Source organism: Podarcis tiliguerta (genome assembly GCF_965153285.1).
Source record: "Podarcis tiliguerta genome assembly, chromosome: 5".
NCBI classification, from domain to species: domain Eukaryota; kingdom Metazoa; phylum Chordata; class Lepidosauria; order Squamata; family Lacertidae; genus Podarcis; species Podarcis tiliguerta.
In genome coordinates, this window is record NC_139538.1 from 62211716 (window position 1) to 62228370 (window position 16655).

At 39.8% G+C, this 16655-nt stretch overlaps 1 protein-coding gene across 4 annotated transcripts in view; it reads right to left on the reverse strand.

Annotated features, from left to right (window-relative positions):
- Nucleotides 1-409: 409 nt before the first annotated feature.
- TBC1D12 (TBC1 domain family member 12) overlaps nucleotides 410-16655 on the reverse strand; it is a 45104-nt gene continuing 28858 nt past the window's right edge. For 2 of the 4 annotated variants that reach the window (XM_083443676.1, XM_083443675.1), the window contains 11 exons: nucleotides 15752-15867; nucleotides 15162-15244; nucleotides 13068-13185; nucleotides 12423-12529; nucleotides 11357-11437; nucleotides 9301-9395; nucleotides 6638-6709; nucleotides 4791-4919; nucleotides 4067-4176; nucleotides 3262-3520; nucleotides 410-2087 (listed from right to left, as the gene is read on the reverse strand). In XM_083443676.1, the coding sequence (XP_083299802.1) occupies nucleotides 2019-2087; nucleotides 3262-3520; nucleotides 4067-4176; nucleotides 4791-4919; nucleotides 6638-6709; nucleotides 9301-9395; nucleotides 11357-11437; nucleotides 12423-12529; nucleotides 13068-13185; nucleotides 15162-15244; nucleotides 15752-15867 (1239 nt within the window). In that variant the 3' untranslated portion in view covers nucleotides 410-2018. Of the gene's footprint in view, nucleotides 2088-3261; nucleotides 3665-4066; nucleotides 4177-4790; nucleotides 4920-6637; nucleotides 6710-9300; nucleotides 9396-11356; nucleotides 11438-12422; nucleotides 12530-13067; nucleotides 13186-15161; nucleotides 15245-15751; nucleotides 15868-16655 lie in introns of all 4 variants that reach the window. The other 2 variants (XR_014512080.1, XR_014512081.1) reach the window with 2 other exon arrangements.

Genomic DNA, 16655 nt, shown 5'->3' on the forward strand with positions numbered 1-16655 from the left:
ATTTAGGAACTAAATGGGACAGGTATTTGCATATGAAACAGGGATGGGTAAAAAAAACCCTACGGTTTATGTCTGAGCTCTGCTTCTCTGGGTTCTGCTTCTTTGCCAAGACATTCCCTGGCACAGGGCCAGCTGTTTAGCCACTCTGTTTAAGAAAAAATAGTTTTGCACAGACTTGTTCCAAACTGAGTTAATGTTTGTGAGAAGGATTGTAATTCCCTGTGAAGTTTCAACCAATCACAACCTTTTACCGAGAACTGTATTTGTAGACTTTAAAATGCCACCCCTTAGAATCCCAGATGGGGTCATGGTGTCTGAAATATAAATCTGTGGAAGCTACTGAAGAGTCAGAAGTTTTCAATATAGCTTTGCATCTGAGCGGAAGAATTAAATGAAGAGACATCACTCATTCTGCTTACAAGTTTTATTTACATAGGAATAGTTACTAGTGGTCTTGAATGAAGGCAAAATACCTTCTATTTACAATTTATATACATGTGTATACTTGAAAAGTAAGAAAACTGTACAAGAGAACCCAAACAGAGGACATACACGGGAACCAAGTAAGTAAATACATAAGAAAAGAAAGACATTTTAACTTCAAATTGTATGTTGTAAGTAATATAAAGTGTAGTTTTAAATCTGATAACGATACATAAATATTCCAACATACTGTAACCCAAATCTTTAAAACCGGTTCTGCAACTTCTTTTAACACTTGACAGCTGAAGTAGTCTCTCTTTTCTTTCAATTTTTTAATGCAATGATAAATTTCCACTTCATTTCCACGTACAGGGACCAGGTACAAAAAAAAATCATAATGCATTTTTATTTACATTAATACTATCAAAATGGATTTAGAAAGAAACAAGCATTAGCTGCTCAGAGTTTAAGAGGTATCCTTTCCATCTCCCTCCAGTTCAAATGTCATTTTTAAAATGTTTTGGAGTGTGAAGGAAGTTTAAGAGCTTCCATAGATCACATTTACAGTACAGTGCTGATGTTAGATGTGACTGACAGTATGGATTTAGGGTATTAATTATTGTACACACTGCAATTCAAAACTATTCCATTTTGCATTTAAGTGAGAAAGGTTTTAATATACAGGGACTCAAACTTTCACATTAACATTGCTTAAAATGTGCAAAAGCATTTGTCACTAGCTTATTAATTATACTAGTGTTTATCATCAAGTATAAGTCACTTTGATTTAAAAAATAAATCAAGAACTGATCTGATTTTCGTGGAATAGGAATCCAATTTTTCTGTAATGTAAGCAAGCTACCTACCAAGTACTTCAGGAAGCAAAATTCCAGAAACCCATCAGTTGCTTATACAAGCACACAGTTAAAATATTTCTCTTAACCACTGCCATCTTTAGGCCAAAAGACTTTTTGCCAATGACTTTGCGGCAAGACTTGACGCAGCATACTCTGTTCCACCTTACGTACATTCATTTAACCGAAGAGTGAAGCTGCAGTTTAAAAGGAGTTTAGCAAGACATATATAAAGCCTCCTATTATCTGGCATGTATACCAAAGCAAAAAAACTTATTTGGTCCTAAGAATTTCACTGGTTAATTTTGGAGGTATTTGTACCAAAATGTTTGGTTCAGGTAGCAGTTTTTGGGCCTTACTTTTTAAACGCCTGCTTTCCTCCCAAAAGTGCCTTTGTGATCATCATAAAAAAGGTATCCCTAAAAATTTAAAGTACCAACAAAAGTTATTACAAATTTTTATTGCATTCAACTTTAAATATTAAATATGCATTAGCCACTTTCTCAGTTTCATAAGTTTTTATTGTTTTGCTTCCTGTGAAAAGGGCTCCTCCCACAAAAAGCTCTTTAATACTGGCAACAGGGGTGAACATTTCATCAAATTCCACCACTGTACTCAGTCAAATACTGTCTCTTCCTTAGGTCTTCCCAAGCTGTTTCTTCTTAGTGGTTTTCATTGATAAGATGTTTAGAATCCTTTAACAAGCAAGTGGTTTCTTTATTATTTCCAATAAACTTGAAATTAACTTTTTAGTGCTGGACTATGGTTCTTGTCTCCTTCTTTGCTATCCTTCATTAATGATGCAAACACCTGCAAATTGATTTTTAAGGTAAGTGTTAAAAATCAGACACTATTCAATCTCTCATTAACTGTTATCAATACTGATTCCTCATTACAGGTTCTTTGCATCCATCATAATCACGGAAGATTATTTCATTCCCACTCCATCTCTCCCCCGCCCCCGAGTAACCCAATATACAAAGTATCAATCGCCAAGTAATTAATAGAAAATAGGGAACGAAAAAGCACCATGACTCTTGAAAATGGTCTGCCGTAGAATCACATGAAGCCCTTCTTTCTGCTCTCCAGTCAACAAGGGTTATCCACAATTTAAAACAACACAGCTAATCTTCCAGTTTAGCCTACAGAAGGGTTTAATATGGAAAGATAAACTGTTCATTTTAAACCACCTGCTCTTTTGGGACTCTTGTAGAGCAGGAGGCATACAAAGAAGGGCCTTAGATGACGATTGCGGGGTCAAGAATTTGCAACAGAAATATTGCTGCACACTGTAGCTGTGTAGTAGTTCGCCATGGGGTTAAAATACAAATGCTTTGAGTTTAAGGAAGTGTAGCTAAAGGTATTTCCCATTTAATAGGAGTTCAGTACTCCAACCATGAAGTAGCACAACACTGCAGGGGCCTTGAATGGTTTCTCTCATCATGACAGCGTGCCCCACCCCCTCCTGAAAATGACAGGTAGGCAAGTTGTACTGCCTCCCCATGCAGACACAGCACATCTTGCAGGAACACACCAGGGCCCTCATGAGACCTTCCCAGAACCTGCTAAGCAAGGTGGGAGATTTTTAAGCCCTCTACCTTACTTACCAGCCTCTGGTAAGACCCCGCAAGGATCCCGAGATGATGCATGGGGGGGGGGCAAGATAGAGGGGTTTTTTTTTGGGGGGGGGGTCCTGTTCCAGGGGCATTCCTGATTTTATGTGATTTTGCCTTTGCACACAAATCCCCAGAGCCTATCTCCCATGTAAGCTGTGTGCTTACTGTATTTCTGCTGATGGTTTAATATTGTTTTATGTGTGTATGTATATATATAAACAGAGAGAGAGAGAGAGAAAGTATGTTCATATATTTTAATTGTTTACTGTGTTTATTCTCGCTAAGCTGTCCTAGGCAACATCTTTTTGAGTGCAGAAAATCAACAGTTAACGTGACCCAATTTATTTATAATAAAAATGAACACTTACCTGAGCCCATTTTTTGTTACTATTCTGCATCTGAATAGATGTAATACAAGTAAAGAGCTTCTCCGACGTGATGTCTTCAGGTAGCTTTGTTAGAAACTGTGCTATATGAATGAAGTCCATCTGCAGGAGGATATCTTCATATAGCCGAAGAATTCCTAATCCAGTTCGGAACAAAAATTCTTCTCCGTCTCTACAAAAGACATCCCAGACGCGACAGGCCAGATCAAGGGGTAGTGACTTGCTGTACAGGGTGAAGATCCTGGGGGGTGGGGTTTATTTTTTTGGGAAATCAGAAGTATCAGGAACATGAGGACAAACTACATGCCATCAATTTTGTGCTGTGAACTTTGAGCTCCTCCACTGTCAGTGGTATTTTATTTAGAAGTCCATTAATACTTTGGATCTGGGAAAGACACACCAATAGGTATCCCACTCACGCAAGCTGACTCTGCAAATCTTCCCTGATCTTTCCCCTCCCAATCCACTGCAGTCTCCCGTACCAGGCTTTTCCTGGCTGAGGAAGCATGGTACAAGAAGCTGCAAGAGAGAAGGAGGGGTGGGAAAGCTATACTGCGTGAGCAGACATTCACTCGTGTAAGTTTGTTTCGACACCGACAATCACAGCTAGATGGGAATTACGTCCCCAACTTGCCCCAACAACTGCTCACCCCACCCCCCTCAACCACACAGAATGGAGAAATTTCTACAGAGCGCCCATTATCTGTATTATCAAACTTCAGCTGCAAGTTTATCCATTTAACACAGAACGCAAAACAGAAGCTATTCAACCAATCTTCCAACTTACCAGTCTATCAAGTATATGTCAGGGGTAAGTTTGTAGGATTTAAAATGGTGAAACAATTTGGGGAGGTTTTCCTCAAAAAATACTTCAAATGCTGCAAAGTACTTCAGCATCTGTAAAGAAAAAAGAGAAAAAAGCTAACGAAAGTCTGGTTGGGGACGACGACGCATGGGGTGCCATAACTAATGAAGCCTTCAAGGAAGCTATACCCCTGTCTACAGGACATATTCTGCTGGTTTTAGTGAAGAAAGTGCAGCGTACATCATTTAAATAGTAAAACTTCCAGTGCAGTTGCTATGACAACTGTAGTATCTGTACTTCTCCAGCAACAAATTTAGCCAACTACACTTACAGTGTAGACAACAGGAAAATGAGTTAGTCACTTTTTCATTGCTATCTTTCCATCCTGGCAAAAGCAAGAGATTGGCTGAGGGTAGTCATTAGCCCATTGTTTCCAGAAAATGAATTATAGGAGAGGAAGTTACAAGAACAGAATTCTGAAAAGGGGTGGTAAATTTTAACAAAAGAAATAGTTGCCAATTTAATTCCAGAGACACAAGTACCCCTGCTAGTGGCAAGTATGAATGCAAAGCACTGTTCTTTAGGAAAGCAGAAATTCTACTGGGTGTAGACTGACACCCATTTCCTGCCTGTTAAAAAGATTCTAGTTGTCACAAAATGGTTTAAGTGAAATAGTAAGTTACGAGACACTGGAAATTGTATATACCATGCTGTGATCCACACGGAAAAAGGCCAATTGGCATGGCTTGTTCAGGAGGTTTGCAAAGGCAATGAATGCATCTGCCTCTTCCAGATTGAGAATAAGGACTGCAGCAATGAAGGACATTCCCTGGACCTTCAAAAAACAAAAGCAGTGAAAGTGCATTAAGTAAACAGTCTCATTTTTATATTACGGTAGTGATCTGTAAGCTACAGTATTAGTAAAGGCTAGAACACAACCAAATTTATTTACAGTTTTGACAAAAAAAACAGGCTAACTTGTCACAGAAATTCAGTACTTAATGAGTTATCATTCAAATGCTCAAGGCAGTAAAGTGATTAGGGCAACTTAGACCTGCTTCAATCACTGAAGTTTCCACTCATGGATGTATGGGTGGAGACTACAGCATCCTGGGGTAAGGTAGCTAATATATTTTTTAAAGCTTCAGTAGGAAGAATTGGCAGGTGGTTACCAGACAAATATAAGGTGGTAAAGCCAACACGTGAATAATCTACATTCTGGGATTTTCTCCCCTTGCTAGGGGCTAATGCCATAGGGAAGGAACATCTATAGTAGAATCTGGTGCACAATTACTGGGAAGTCCCACTTAAATCAGGAAGCTTATCCCAATCACATGTCAACAGGATTTACAGACTCATCTCTGCAGGCTACAGTTGAGCCATTACCTCTAGACCAGGGCTGGGAAACATTTTCAGGACAGATTCGTAGCTTCCCCATCCACAACAGGCTACATCACTATGTCAGGTAACATCAAAGGGGCTTGTCATCAGCACCAAGCAGCTAACCGGTACCGGCAGAGAGCTCTGCTTTGTCCATTTGCTGGTGCAGTTTGAATCCAAACCACATCTGCAAACAGACATTCATTCTCTGTGTACCAGCAAAGCTGTCCACACAGAAGAAGAGGAGAAGAGTTTGGATTTGATATCCCGCCTTTCACTCCCTTTAAGGAGTCTCAAAGCGGCTAACATTCTCCTTTCCCTTCCTCCCCCACAACAAACACTCTGTGAGGTGAGTGGGGCTGAGAGACTTCAAAGAAGTGTGACTGGCCCAAGGCCACCCAGCAGCTGCATGTGGAGGAGCGGGGAATCGAACCCGGTTCCCCAGATTACGAGACTAGAGGGAAAACATCCCTTTGCTGATGCAGTTTGAATTTAAACATACAACTTCAAAGCGTCATTCAGCTGAGCGATGTTATCAACAATACCTCCTTGTCAAAGAGATACTGGAAGTGTACTTCAAGCTCCCAGTTGTTCCTTTGCTGATGTCAGGTGTGGGGCAGGCGGGCGTGTAATGAGGAACATGATCCTGTGAGCCAGAGTAGGACCCCTGCCAGATCCAATTAGGCTCATTGGCTGGTGGTATCCCACCACTCCTCTAAATGCAACAGAGCAACTGGATTATCTATAAAACTATCACCCATACATGAAGTTGCAGGCAGGATTTGAAATATAAGCAATGAATTATTGAAAGAATTAATGGTATTGGGTTTAGATAATAAAAACATGTGTTTTAAAACAGCTAATAAAAAGGAGTAATAAAATAAACATCAGGAAAGGAGGGGTAGGGAGTCAAAAAGAAGATATGTATGTATGGAAAAAACTATCGTAAGTGTTTTGAAGTATCTATGGAGACGTGTGTGTGTGTGTGTGTGTGTGCGTGTGCACGCGCACGCGCAAATATGAGAGACAGACAAACCTCTTCTACTGGTGCTACACAGGCAAGCTATATTGAGATAGTTTACTCAGCAAAAACTATTCCTTTAAACGTCAAGCTAATATTTATATGAAACGTCATTATAATGTGAAGAACGGCAATGTTGTAAGAATACTTACATATCCTACATCTGGTCTGTAACATGTATATGCTCCCAGGACACTGTGCAAAAGATCATGATAAGGGCCACCCTGAAGTTAAAGCAACAGGAAAAAGAAACGTATATGTTAACATTTATTTTGTTTTTCTAGCTTTATTTTGAATTCAGAAGACTATTTCCACTGGGTCACAATATATTCAATCTATACAAAGTTAGGCATGCCCAGAAGCTTGGCTATATATGTGTGACAGCAGCACTGAAATTCCTACAAGTCCATTTGTTCCTGACTGCATGGAACTGTAACAGCTCCAAAAGACTAAAAAAAAACCCTCCACCCATTACCTATGAACACATGTGCGAGCGAGCGCACACTTTCTCCATTCTATTGTACTACCTCCAAGCAAACAAGGGACAGTGAGCTAAAGAATGTCAACACTGAGGAACGCTGGCAGTCACCCCAGAGTGTGAACTTGGTTATTAGTATCCCAGTTGCAAACTTTACAGACAAAGTGCATTGTTTCTCCTAATGTTCTCTGGACTATACGTACTGCCAAGAGCTGTTTCAGTGCTGACAAAACGTAACTCTGAATTCACAACACTTGTGATCCAGCAAGCGTTTTTAGATGCGGAGAAAGCCTTGCACACAACAAATTGTGTATTTTCTTCCACCACTATCACCCTGTCCCAGATTGTGAAAAAGTAATTTCAGACAGATTCTTGGTTGTTAATAGTTCTCCTCCTCCTCCTCCTTTTTTAGGGGAGACATTAGGTCAGAGGTCACCAACATGTTGCCCACTGATACAGTGTGCCCACCTGTACCTCCTACAGTACCCACAACATGTCTCAGTAACTATCCACTCAAATATCCATGAGACACTGTTTGCTCTTCCTGCTCAGCTCCTGCTTGCACTGACTCAGCTTCCCCTAAACTGAACACACTCCCTTAAGCATGTCTACATTTCCCTGGATGCCAGGATTTGACACATACCCTCTCATCCGTTCTGAATAGAGATACAAACAGCTTCTCGTTGTAAGTAACTGCAGCAGTGGTTGATATTTGCATCCCGCCCCCCCAATGAGGTGGCTGATGGGGGGGGCATGACAGCACCACATTGAGGGCCTGTCCTTTCTTCTGCGCTTTTAAATGTGGCAGCCCTTATGCCAAACCCCTGACAGCAGCCACTGCAGCTCAGAAAGGTTGGCGACGCTGCATTAGGTTATCATATAAATGAAAATTACAGAAACTCTTTTTGCAATTTAGTAGCAGCAGGGGTGAGGTTAACTAAACAAAACAGAAAGCCTCACACCTGAACATTTGTTATTTCATCCTTTAGTAACTCATATTGGAGCTGAAAATTAACTTTCGGGTTTGCAGGCTGTTCATTTAGGAATGCAAATTGACTAAGCAAACAAAGAAGGGAAACTATCTAGACACAAAGTTTCAGGTGAGGCTTGAGCAAGGCAAACTAACTCTGCAATAGACAGCTCTCTGGGGTTTTTTTATTCTGTCTAGTTGGAATGCACTTTCGGTTTCACCAGGAACAAAAGAGGAAGACCACTCAAGTCTCTTGAGTAAACAGATCCTATTTTAACTCTGGGGATTAAAAGCTTCTTTGGGTCAAGGGACCTGCTATTTTGCTTGTTACACTGTAACAGCATACACAGAGATGGAACTATATAAACAGCTTTGTATAGGGGCTTCTTCTTACGTGGCATTATAGACTGGAATGCCAATACCAAAATTCCAAGTCCTCGAATGTTAAGAGGGGCAGGCAGCATCATTTTTCTAGTAACACATATGCAGAGGTCTGACATATATTTGAAAAGGGAGGCGGGTGAGTATTTTTTCCCTTATACTACACCATTCTTTTAGTTATTTGATATACTATCAAACAGTTCTCTGAAATCTGTTTTGTAAGTATAGTAAGATGCCATTTTTTCATGTTTTTAAAAAGCCAAACACTTAACACTTGCAGATTTGTACGCTTGTACTTTGCCAGAATGTTGTTATTTGAACAGCCGTGGAACTGGCTTACCTTCCCAGTTGGCAGTGGTGAGCAAGCATAAAGTCTAGCTGACCAGGTGATCTTTTGTTTGCAGTTATGCCCCACCCCCCAGAAACAATGGCTTAAGTCCCGTAAGACCTGCTATGTTTGCTCAGCGAATGAAGGCAACAAGGTTTGCAAGCTGCTTTTACATTCTATTGCTTTAGTTGGACACATCAATCAATCTCTCCCCAAACCCCAGCACTTGCCGGCCTGGAAAATGAATTTTAGCTTGCTTGCTATAGCTGCTTTGCTCCCTCCCACACTCCACCCTTGCAAGCACGTAAAGCAAGTCAAAGATCTAACTATTTGACTGCAGGGAAACAGATGCATAGACAGAACATTTGCTAACCTGGTCAGATAAAACACTTCCTCTAAGTACCATGCCAAAAAGATGAAGTTATAGAGTTTATACCTGATACACAAGTGCCTTTTCAAATTATTTTTGAGTCACACTACTATTAATGTAGCATGGAATTCTTCAGCTGCATGAATCCATGGCAGAAAATTCCATTTGTTTAAAAAACAACCTTTCATTGACAGATGTTTATTTTTTTTAAAAGAAAATCAGCCACAGCGGGGGAAATGACCTCATGTTTAACATGTTTGTATCTGAACAAAGTCAAAAACATTTTACCTTCTGAAAAATATAGAGGGATGGAAATGTGCGGGATATATCCAATTTTATTAGCTCCAAACTAGCCTCCCGATCAGCAACTGATACTCCAGCATCTACAGAGATTAAAGCATGCAGATTTTTATATATGTATATGTCTGTAGAGTTATTTATACAGTAACGTAAGACTAAGGCCATCTTCTACATAGTCTGACTATTACTTCCAATCAGAAATTAAGAAAATAGTAACAATTTACAGAAAGCAGGAAAAGGTGTAGAGAACAGCTATTTCATTCAACTATCATTTTAACCTATGAGTCGTGTTTGGTATACCACTGCAAAAATAAAAAAAGGTTTTAAGAGGTGATTTAAAAAATGGCTTAACTCAAGCAGGCACAGATGTGTTGCCACAGTCCTCCCATTTTGTCCCCTCACCTCCATTTTGTCTCAGAATTTCCATCCTATAGTTGGCAAGGGCTCGGCAACCCAGGACAAGGATGTCAGACTATCTGAACTGTGCACTACTCTCTATGGACCTGGGAAAGAGAGTTCCTAACCCTAAATGTCCAGGAGCTACAGATTTCTTGGACTTGCTGAGTCAAAAGCAACTGCATCCTAATTTTAATTTGGACAATACCCTGCTATTCATTAAACTGGCAATACGAAGATCCCCATGCCCTTTTGACACAATGGAACCACACCATTCATTCCCCGTTTCAGAAAACAGCCAAAGCATATCCACCCTTTTTGTTCCTCTGGAAAACACTTTTCAGCAGGCTTCCTGTTTCAATTTTACAAAACTAATTGTTTTTAGAATTCTGGGGAAAGGATATCTCCTGAGAGCAGCCCTGCAAGCAGACACAGTGCCCAACTCATTCTGGGTTGGTAAAAGCTTTACTGCGCAGTAAAAGCTCTACTGTGTCCTGTATTTTTACTTTACTCCACCAAGGATCCTTCTCACCAGTCCTTCTTCTGTGATAGGGAAAAAACCCTCACTTTCATTAATTCTCTTCCTCCCTTTCTGCCTGTTTCCCCCCCCCCCCTTGCTTCTTCTTCCTCTCTCTCTAAATCCTTGCTCTGCCTCTACCTCAACTAGAACACAGTTGTGCAATTTGGGCTTGTGGCCGCTTGTCCTATTCTTTCTCCATCCTTTCTCAGTAGCCTTCAGCACCTGACTTGTGATTTGGGTATTATCATCATTTATTTTAAAACTCCCCTTTTCAGGGTTACATCTTGAAGTCTCAGTTGTTTTCCACTCCTTATGGAGTGTTCCACTATTCAAGCCAAAGACCTAGGTTACCCAGTTTGTGCTCCTGTTTATTCTGCAAGCATGATAGTTTCTAGGCCAGCTCTTCCGGGCTGACAGCAGCCTGCTCTCCAGCACAAAGAGCTGGGACCCATAGAGCAAACAGACTCTTCAGCACAACAATATATTCCCTCATCCATCTATTGTTCCTGAAGGGCTTATTCCCCAAACATGAAATAAGGTTTCAGACCTCTTAGAGACATACTGTACTTCCCAAGCAAGCGTGCTAAGATATCATCACGTCATAAGTTTATATTGGAAAAGGGCTTCTCCCTCACCCCTCTAATTTTGTACTGATCATAAGGTTGGACCACAAATGACCAGACTTACTCTGAACTGATATTGCCAGTTCTGTTTGATAAATTGGTATCCTCCCTATAAAACCTACTTTTATTAAGCTCTTCCAGCTTCAGTATTTATGGCAAATCCACTGGATCATAACAGTATAATATTCTCTGAAGGAAACCCTCATTTCAACAAGCAGACAATTTTAAGGTATCTGCTACTGTGTTTGAATCTCCAAACAAAGAGATGAACAAATTCAGAAATCTGTTTGGGATTCAACTTGCTCAGAACTATACCACATCAAACTGTAGATGTTAGCTGATGATAACGTTAGCTTTCTATGTGCAAGTATCAAACGTTTGATCCTACAATGAATGATCTAGTCCCAAAAAGGCTGTGCTATATTTCTGAATGTGTCATTTGGCTAATCATGTGCATTCTACTTAGAAGAATGTAAAAGCAGTAACGGGTATCGTTGTAACCTACCTTCTGCATCATTCTCAGCACCCATCTCCCCAAAACTCTTCCATCGTTCCTTGGCTCTAGATAAGAAGATTTCATAGAGTTCTGCAAAACAGACAGCAAAATGGAGCCAAAGGGCAAATTTACAGATAAGAACTATACAATTTTCACAGTAATCCTGTTTTTATTATATGCATTTTAGTTATAAAGACCAGGAAGGGAAATCATACTGTGTAATATCCAGCCACTGACTTGGGACAGCTTCCCTGAATTTAGCTTTAGCTTGAGACATGAACAAGCCTTTTGGCTGCCTGTATATCCCCTGTTGCACACACAAACCGCTAGGTACTCCATTAACAAAATTTAACCAACTTCAAACCATGGCTTCATATTCCAGAACTGTTGAACATATATTCCTAGTTAAGATTAACCAGGAAACAATTGTTAATGGAAACTCATGTAAAAGGGCTTCATGCGCAGCTAAAATGCTCCTTTGTGTGTCTGGGTATTAATCCAAGATGTGGTTGTCCAAACAAGAACATAGAGATCTAGGCATGCTCCATACAAAGATTTGTGAACTGTTAGAATCTTTACGTTGTTCCAGTTCTTAAACCAGCTATACTGATCTTTCTTGAAAGAGATGAAACTGAAACATGCTAAAATCTACTAACCAAGTGATGTCTTCCTAAAAAGAGTGAGTCTTCTTGCATATTAAAAACAGTCTCTTGAACTAAAATATTTAGTCAAGTCCCATTATTTAAAGGCTGTCTCCTCCCCCACCCAACAAAACCATTAACAAGCTCTAGCTTTTTGAAAAGTATTTGACAGCTAGAAAAAGTTGTCCCTTTCATTATCATCTTTAAATGGCTTCAATTTAAAACTGGTATTGGGAGATTGTGCCAGTTTACCTCTCCTGGGTGAAGCAAAATAGATACATTTTTGAACTTCTGTGGCATAAATTAATCTCTTCTAAAAGCAACTTCTTTATGCATCAATAAAAGCTATTACAAACTCAGTGGAAGAAATGTTGGGTTATTTCTTGAGACCACCATCCTACTGAGATAAGAGTTTGCATGTTTAGAACACATACCAGGAGTAATATTCAGTTCATTTCCTACAGCAAGACTCCACACTTTCCCACGAACACTTGGAGGTAACCCTTGCCACCACAATTCTCGAACTCTCCTTGTAGAACGCCTAAAAAAAGAGAAGATGGGTTTTGTTTTGTTTTGGTAAGTACAGGTAATTTAGCTGCCATTCCTGGCATTTCCAGGTTGCCCCAGAAGCAAAGAACATCAGCAAGCTTTGGCTCCATATAGTGGAAAGTCAAGTGTTTTCCCTTATGGAAGCCAGGTCACCTGAGAGGGCTATTGACACAGCTTTATCCCATTTAAGCCAACAGTGCCTTATGGTTTCTCCTAGATGCCACACCCAGGGAAACCCCCTGGCCCTGGAAGACTGCAACTTCGCACAGGGTGAGCATTTAGACAAACTGCTAATGACAACAATTTATTAAAGAGATTACTGAATAGAAAAAGTAATTCTAGACTATCATGAGCCCAAATACATGTTTGAGAACAGAAAGAAAAACATTCAAGGCTTTTGAGGGATATAAAAGCCTGTGAAGCTTATATTTAATGCTTTTTCATCCTGCTCTTCAGTCAAAAGGGCTTCCATAGCAGCTAACAAGCATCAGTAAAAAGGCTCCTAATGTTACAAAGTCATCTATACTTACATAGTCTCCCAATTAGGCAGTATTTCATTGACCCAAATCACCATAGCACTAGCGATGTTCTCCTCTTGCTTGAAGCGTTCTTTCATTATTTTCTTCCTTCTATGTGCATCCTTAATTTCTATTAAATCCAGAATATTTTTAATTTTAATTTTAAAATCAACATTTCAAAAATGTATCAAGATAGAAAATGTTCTGGGGGTTACATTCTCCAGATTAAGTCAACTGCCAAATTTCTTGCATATCGGCGCTGTTGAGATTAGCTCTCGACAGAAATATGAATCTCCCAATACTGTCTATTTCCCCATTTCCTCTTCCAAGTTTGCAAGACACAGTGGATGTCTGCAATTGTGTATATCTAGTAAGAAGAAGTAGGGCTGCACACTGATTAACCAACATCTCAAATAATGTTTGAATAAACTGTTCTAGAGGAACTTTGTAAGACACCACTTGTTGCATGAACCATGACAAGTCAAGTTAGGACAGATGTTATTGGATGACTAATTAAATCTCAGAAAGCTGGGAGAGTAATGTAATAGTGAATTCTAAGGGAAATTAGAGAGAGCCAGCAGTTTGGAGCAGAAGCAATATTACTGATTCCAAGCAGAATGACTGGAGTAACAAAGATTATCATTTTTTAAGTAGGAGATTACATTTCCAACTCCAACATTTACCCCCCCCCCAAAAAAAAATCCACCTTCTCAGATACCATCAGTATATAGAGGCAAAGATGAAACACAACAGCAAGTCAGTTGTTTCAGTCTCCAATCCTGTATTTTCCTTTATCACGTTAAAATTTGTGTTATTTAGTGAATTGTAGAGTTGGAAGAGATCCCAAGGGTCATCTAGTTCAACCCTGTGCAATGCAGGAAGCTCATGGAAATCTGCCTTGCTTTCAGGACTGTTTCAAATATTACTGGTTTTTGTACACAGACATGAGTGACCTCTATAATTTCTCACCCCAAACCCAATTAAGCCAGAGGGGTTCACTGAAACCCTTGTGGTGCTACTGCCTGCTTGGGACAGGGAGAATAGGAGGGAGAATAGGAGGGGTAGGTCTTCCAAGTACCCACCACAATACAAGGCTGGTGGGTTGTATTTGGCAAGGTAGGTCATGAGTTCTGCAGGTTTTATGTAAAAAGTGTGTGTATACCACACTGTACAACCTACATGTCACCTGCGTACTTTCCCTTACGTAAAGGGTCCAATTCATGTAAGAAAAAAGGCAATTCTATTTGACAGGCTGTTAAAACAAATTGCTGACTGCACTGACCAGCCAACATAAGAAGCAAGTTGCCTTTGAGAAAATATTTTAATTGACGCTGGAGTGCTAATCTATTGCTATCATGGGTAAGCACTTGCAAGGGTGTAAGAAAGTTATGCACAAACATTAATAAACACGCACAGCGTTATGGTTTCAACACTGGCACGAGCTCCGAGGGGTAGATAAGCAAATGTATCCTTTGTAAGGTCAAGGCCTAAAGTCTTTTAACTTGCACACGGTCTTGGTGCAGGATGACAACAGGTTTTAGGCTGAGGATAGAATCCACTAAACGCCATCTGCTGAAGGCTGCTGAAGTTGAAAAGGCAGTGATCACCTGCATTTCCATATACACTAACTGCACTGTATACCAGTTCAACAGCGTAACATACACAAATGGCACATATCTAAACTGTGACTCTCTCCAGCGGAACACAAGCTACCAGGCTACTGCTTTGGCTTTTTCTGCCATGTTAAGCTGCAGAGGTGAGTGTAACAGTGAAATGTGTTGTGTGTGTTAGAGAGAAATATCTAGCTGTGTGTGCTGTGTGTGTACACTCAAAAAGCATTAATGAATATCTGTCTTCAGAATCCCAAGTACAAAGCAATGAATGAAACAAATGTGAAAGTTTCAGTTCCACACAGAGTGTGCTAAAGTGTTAAAATTGCAGCCATACTTTGAAGGACAAATTAACTTCATTTTAAGACTGTACCTCTGTGTTAAAAGAAAGAGAGAAGAGTTTTCTTTTAGTCCAGGATAATTTGCATTCTATTTTTTATATTCCCACATTTTCCTTTTTAGAAAATAGCATTATGAACAGTAAGACTAGCCATACCTCTCTTTTTTGCTTCTGCCACCATTTCATCATATTCTTGTCTGTGACGTAAAGCCTCTTCTACAGATTTTGCAGGAAGGTTCCTGGGGGGAAAACATAAGCAAAGGTAAGGCTAAATGAATCAAATTAAAAAGTTCTGTTTTGTTTCATTTCCTATACAAGGGAATAAATTATTCCACTCTGCTCACTCCCAATAGGACCTTCCCGTCTGAGCCGTGCAAGATACCATAATTACCTTACTGAAGCAAAGATTTATGCCCAATATCTCAGCAGGCAGGCAGACTATAAATAAGGGAAAAGGTAAGACTGACCCACATTATACAATATTTATAGTACAAACCTTCATCATTTGTTTCCGGACATAATTCAAGTTGCTGGGATGGATCTAGGAAGTCATTTACAACTTAGGGCAAGGGTATCTGAAGGGCTACCTGAATGAACATTTCTGTGCACCACAAAAACCAACATTAAATTTTGATATGATCTTCTGGAGGAGGTAGGCAAATCCTTCCAGGCATAACTTTGGTCATAACAACCTGCTTTGACATGAAACTGATACTCTGCTTTCAAAAGAACTCATAGCGACTTACGATGGTCGATCCTCCAAAATAAGAGCAGTAGTTGAAAGTGGCTCAAATTCAAAGTGTCTACGTCTTGTCGCTTGGGGTACAGGTTTACATGTTTTTCCTGTTCGTGCTTCATACTCCTAAACAAGATTGAATGATATAATTTTAGTTGATCCACAGATGGGATAAATGACAACAGTTTAAGCTTCCATCAATGAAGCTATGAGTCGCCTAGGTAACGACAACTTCAGAGTCAGATGAATATTGCTAGCAGCCATGCACAGTATCAGCTTGAGACTCAGGACAGAGCGAAAGGCGCTGCATCTAGTAATCGTGTTGTAACCAACACAAGCTGAAAGAGTAAATGTTCTGCAAATTACAGCGTGTGGAAAATCCATATAAAAGGAGGAAGCAAGACAAGAAAAATAATCTGCTACTTATTGAAAGTTTCTGGTCCCATTCTGATGTAACCTAGTGCTAAACTACAGTTTATCGTTATGGTTTGAAGTTCACAAGTTTCAACTAACCATAGTTAAGTTGTCCTGGTTTAGACATAACACTTAACTGTGATTAGTGTAAAACAGAAGTAAGCGCATTTGAACTGCTCTTCCCAATCACACAGGAAGGACAGAAGGGGGACGGGGAAGTCTACAAGCACAAGGCTTACGATGTGCTCATTCCTGTAATGATAAACCATGTCTGACGAAGCCACTGTCTTTACTATCTCAGTTGTCAGTAGTATGTTATACCACCACCCTGGTATCAGATAAAAATGTTGATCAACTTAGGTTGATTATACAGAAAATAATTATACAGAAAATAATTATAAAGCATATGTTTCTTCCTCACCAACACACATTCTTGCTGATTGTATTAAAAAGTCAGGTGAAACATTAATTGTGGCCAAACACAATCTAAAAGGTTTGTA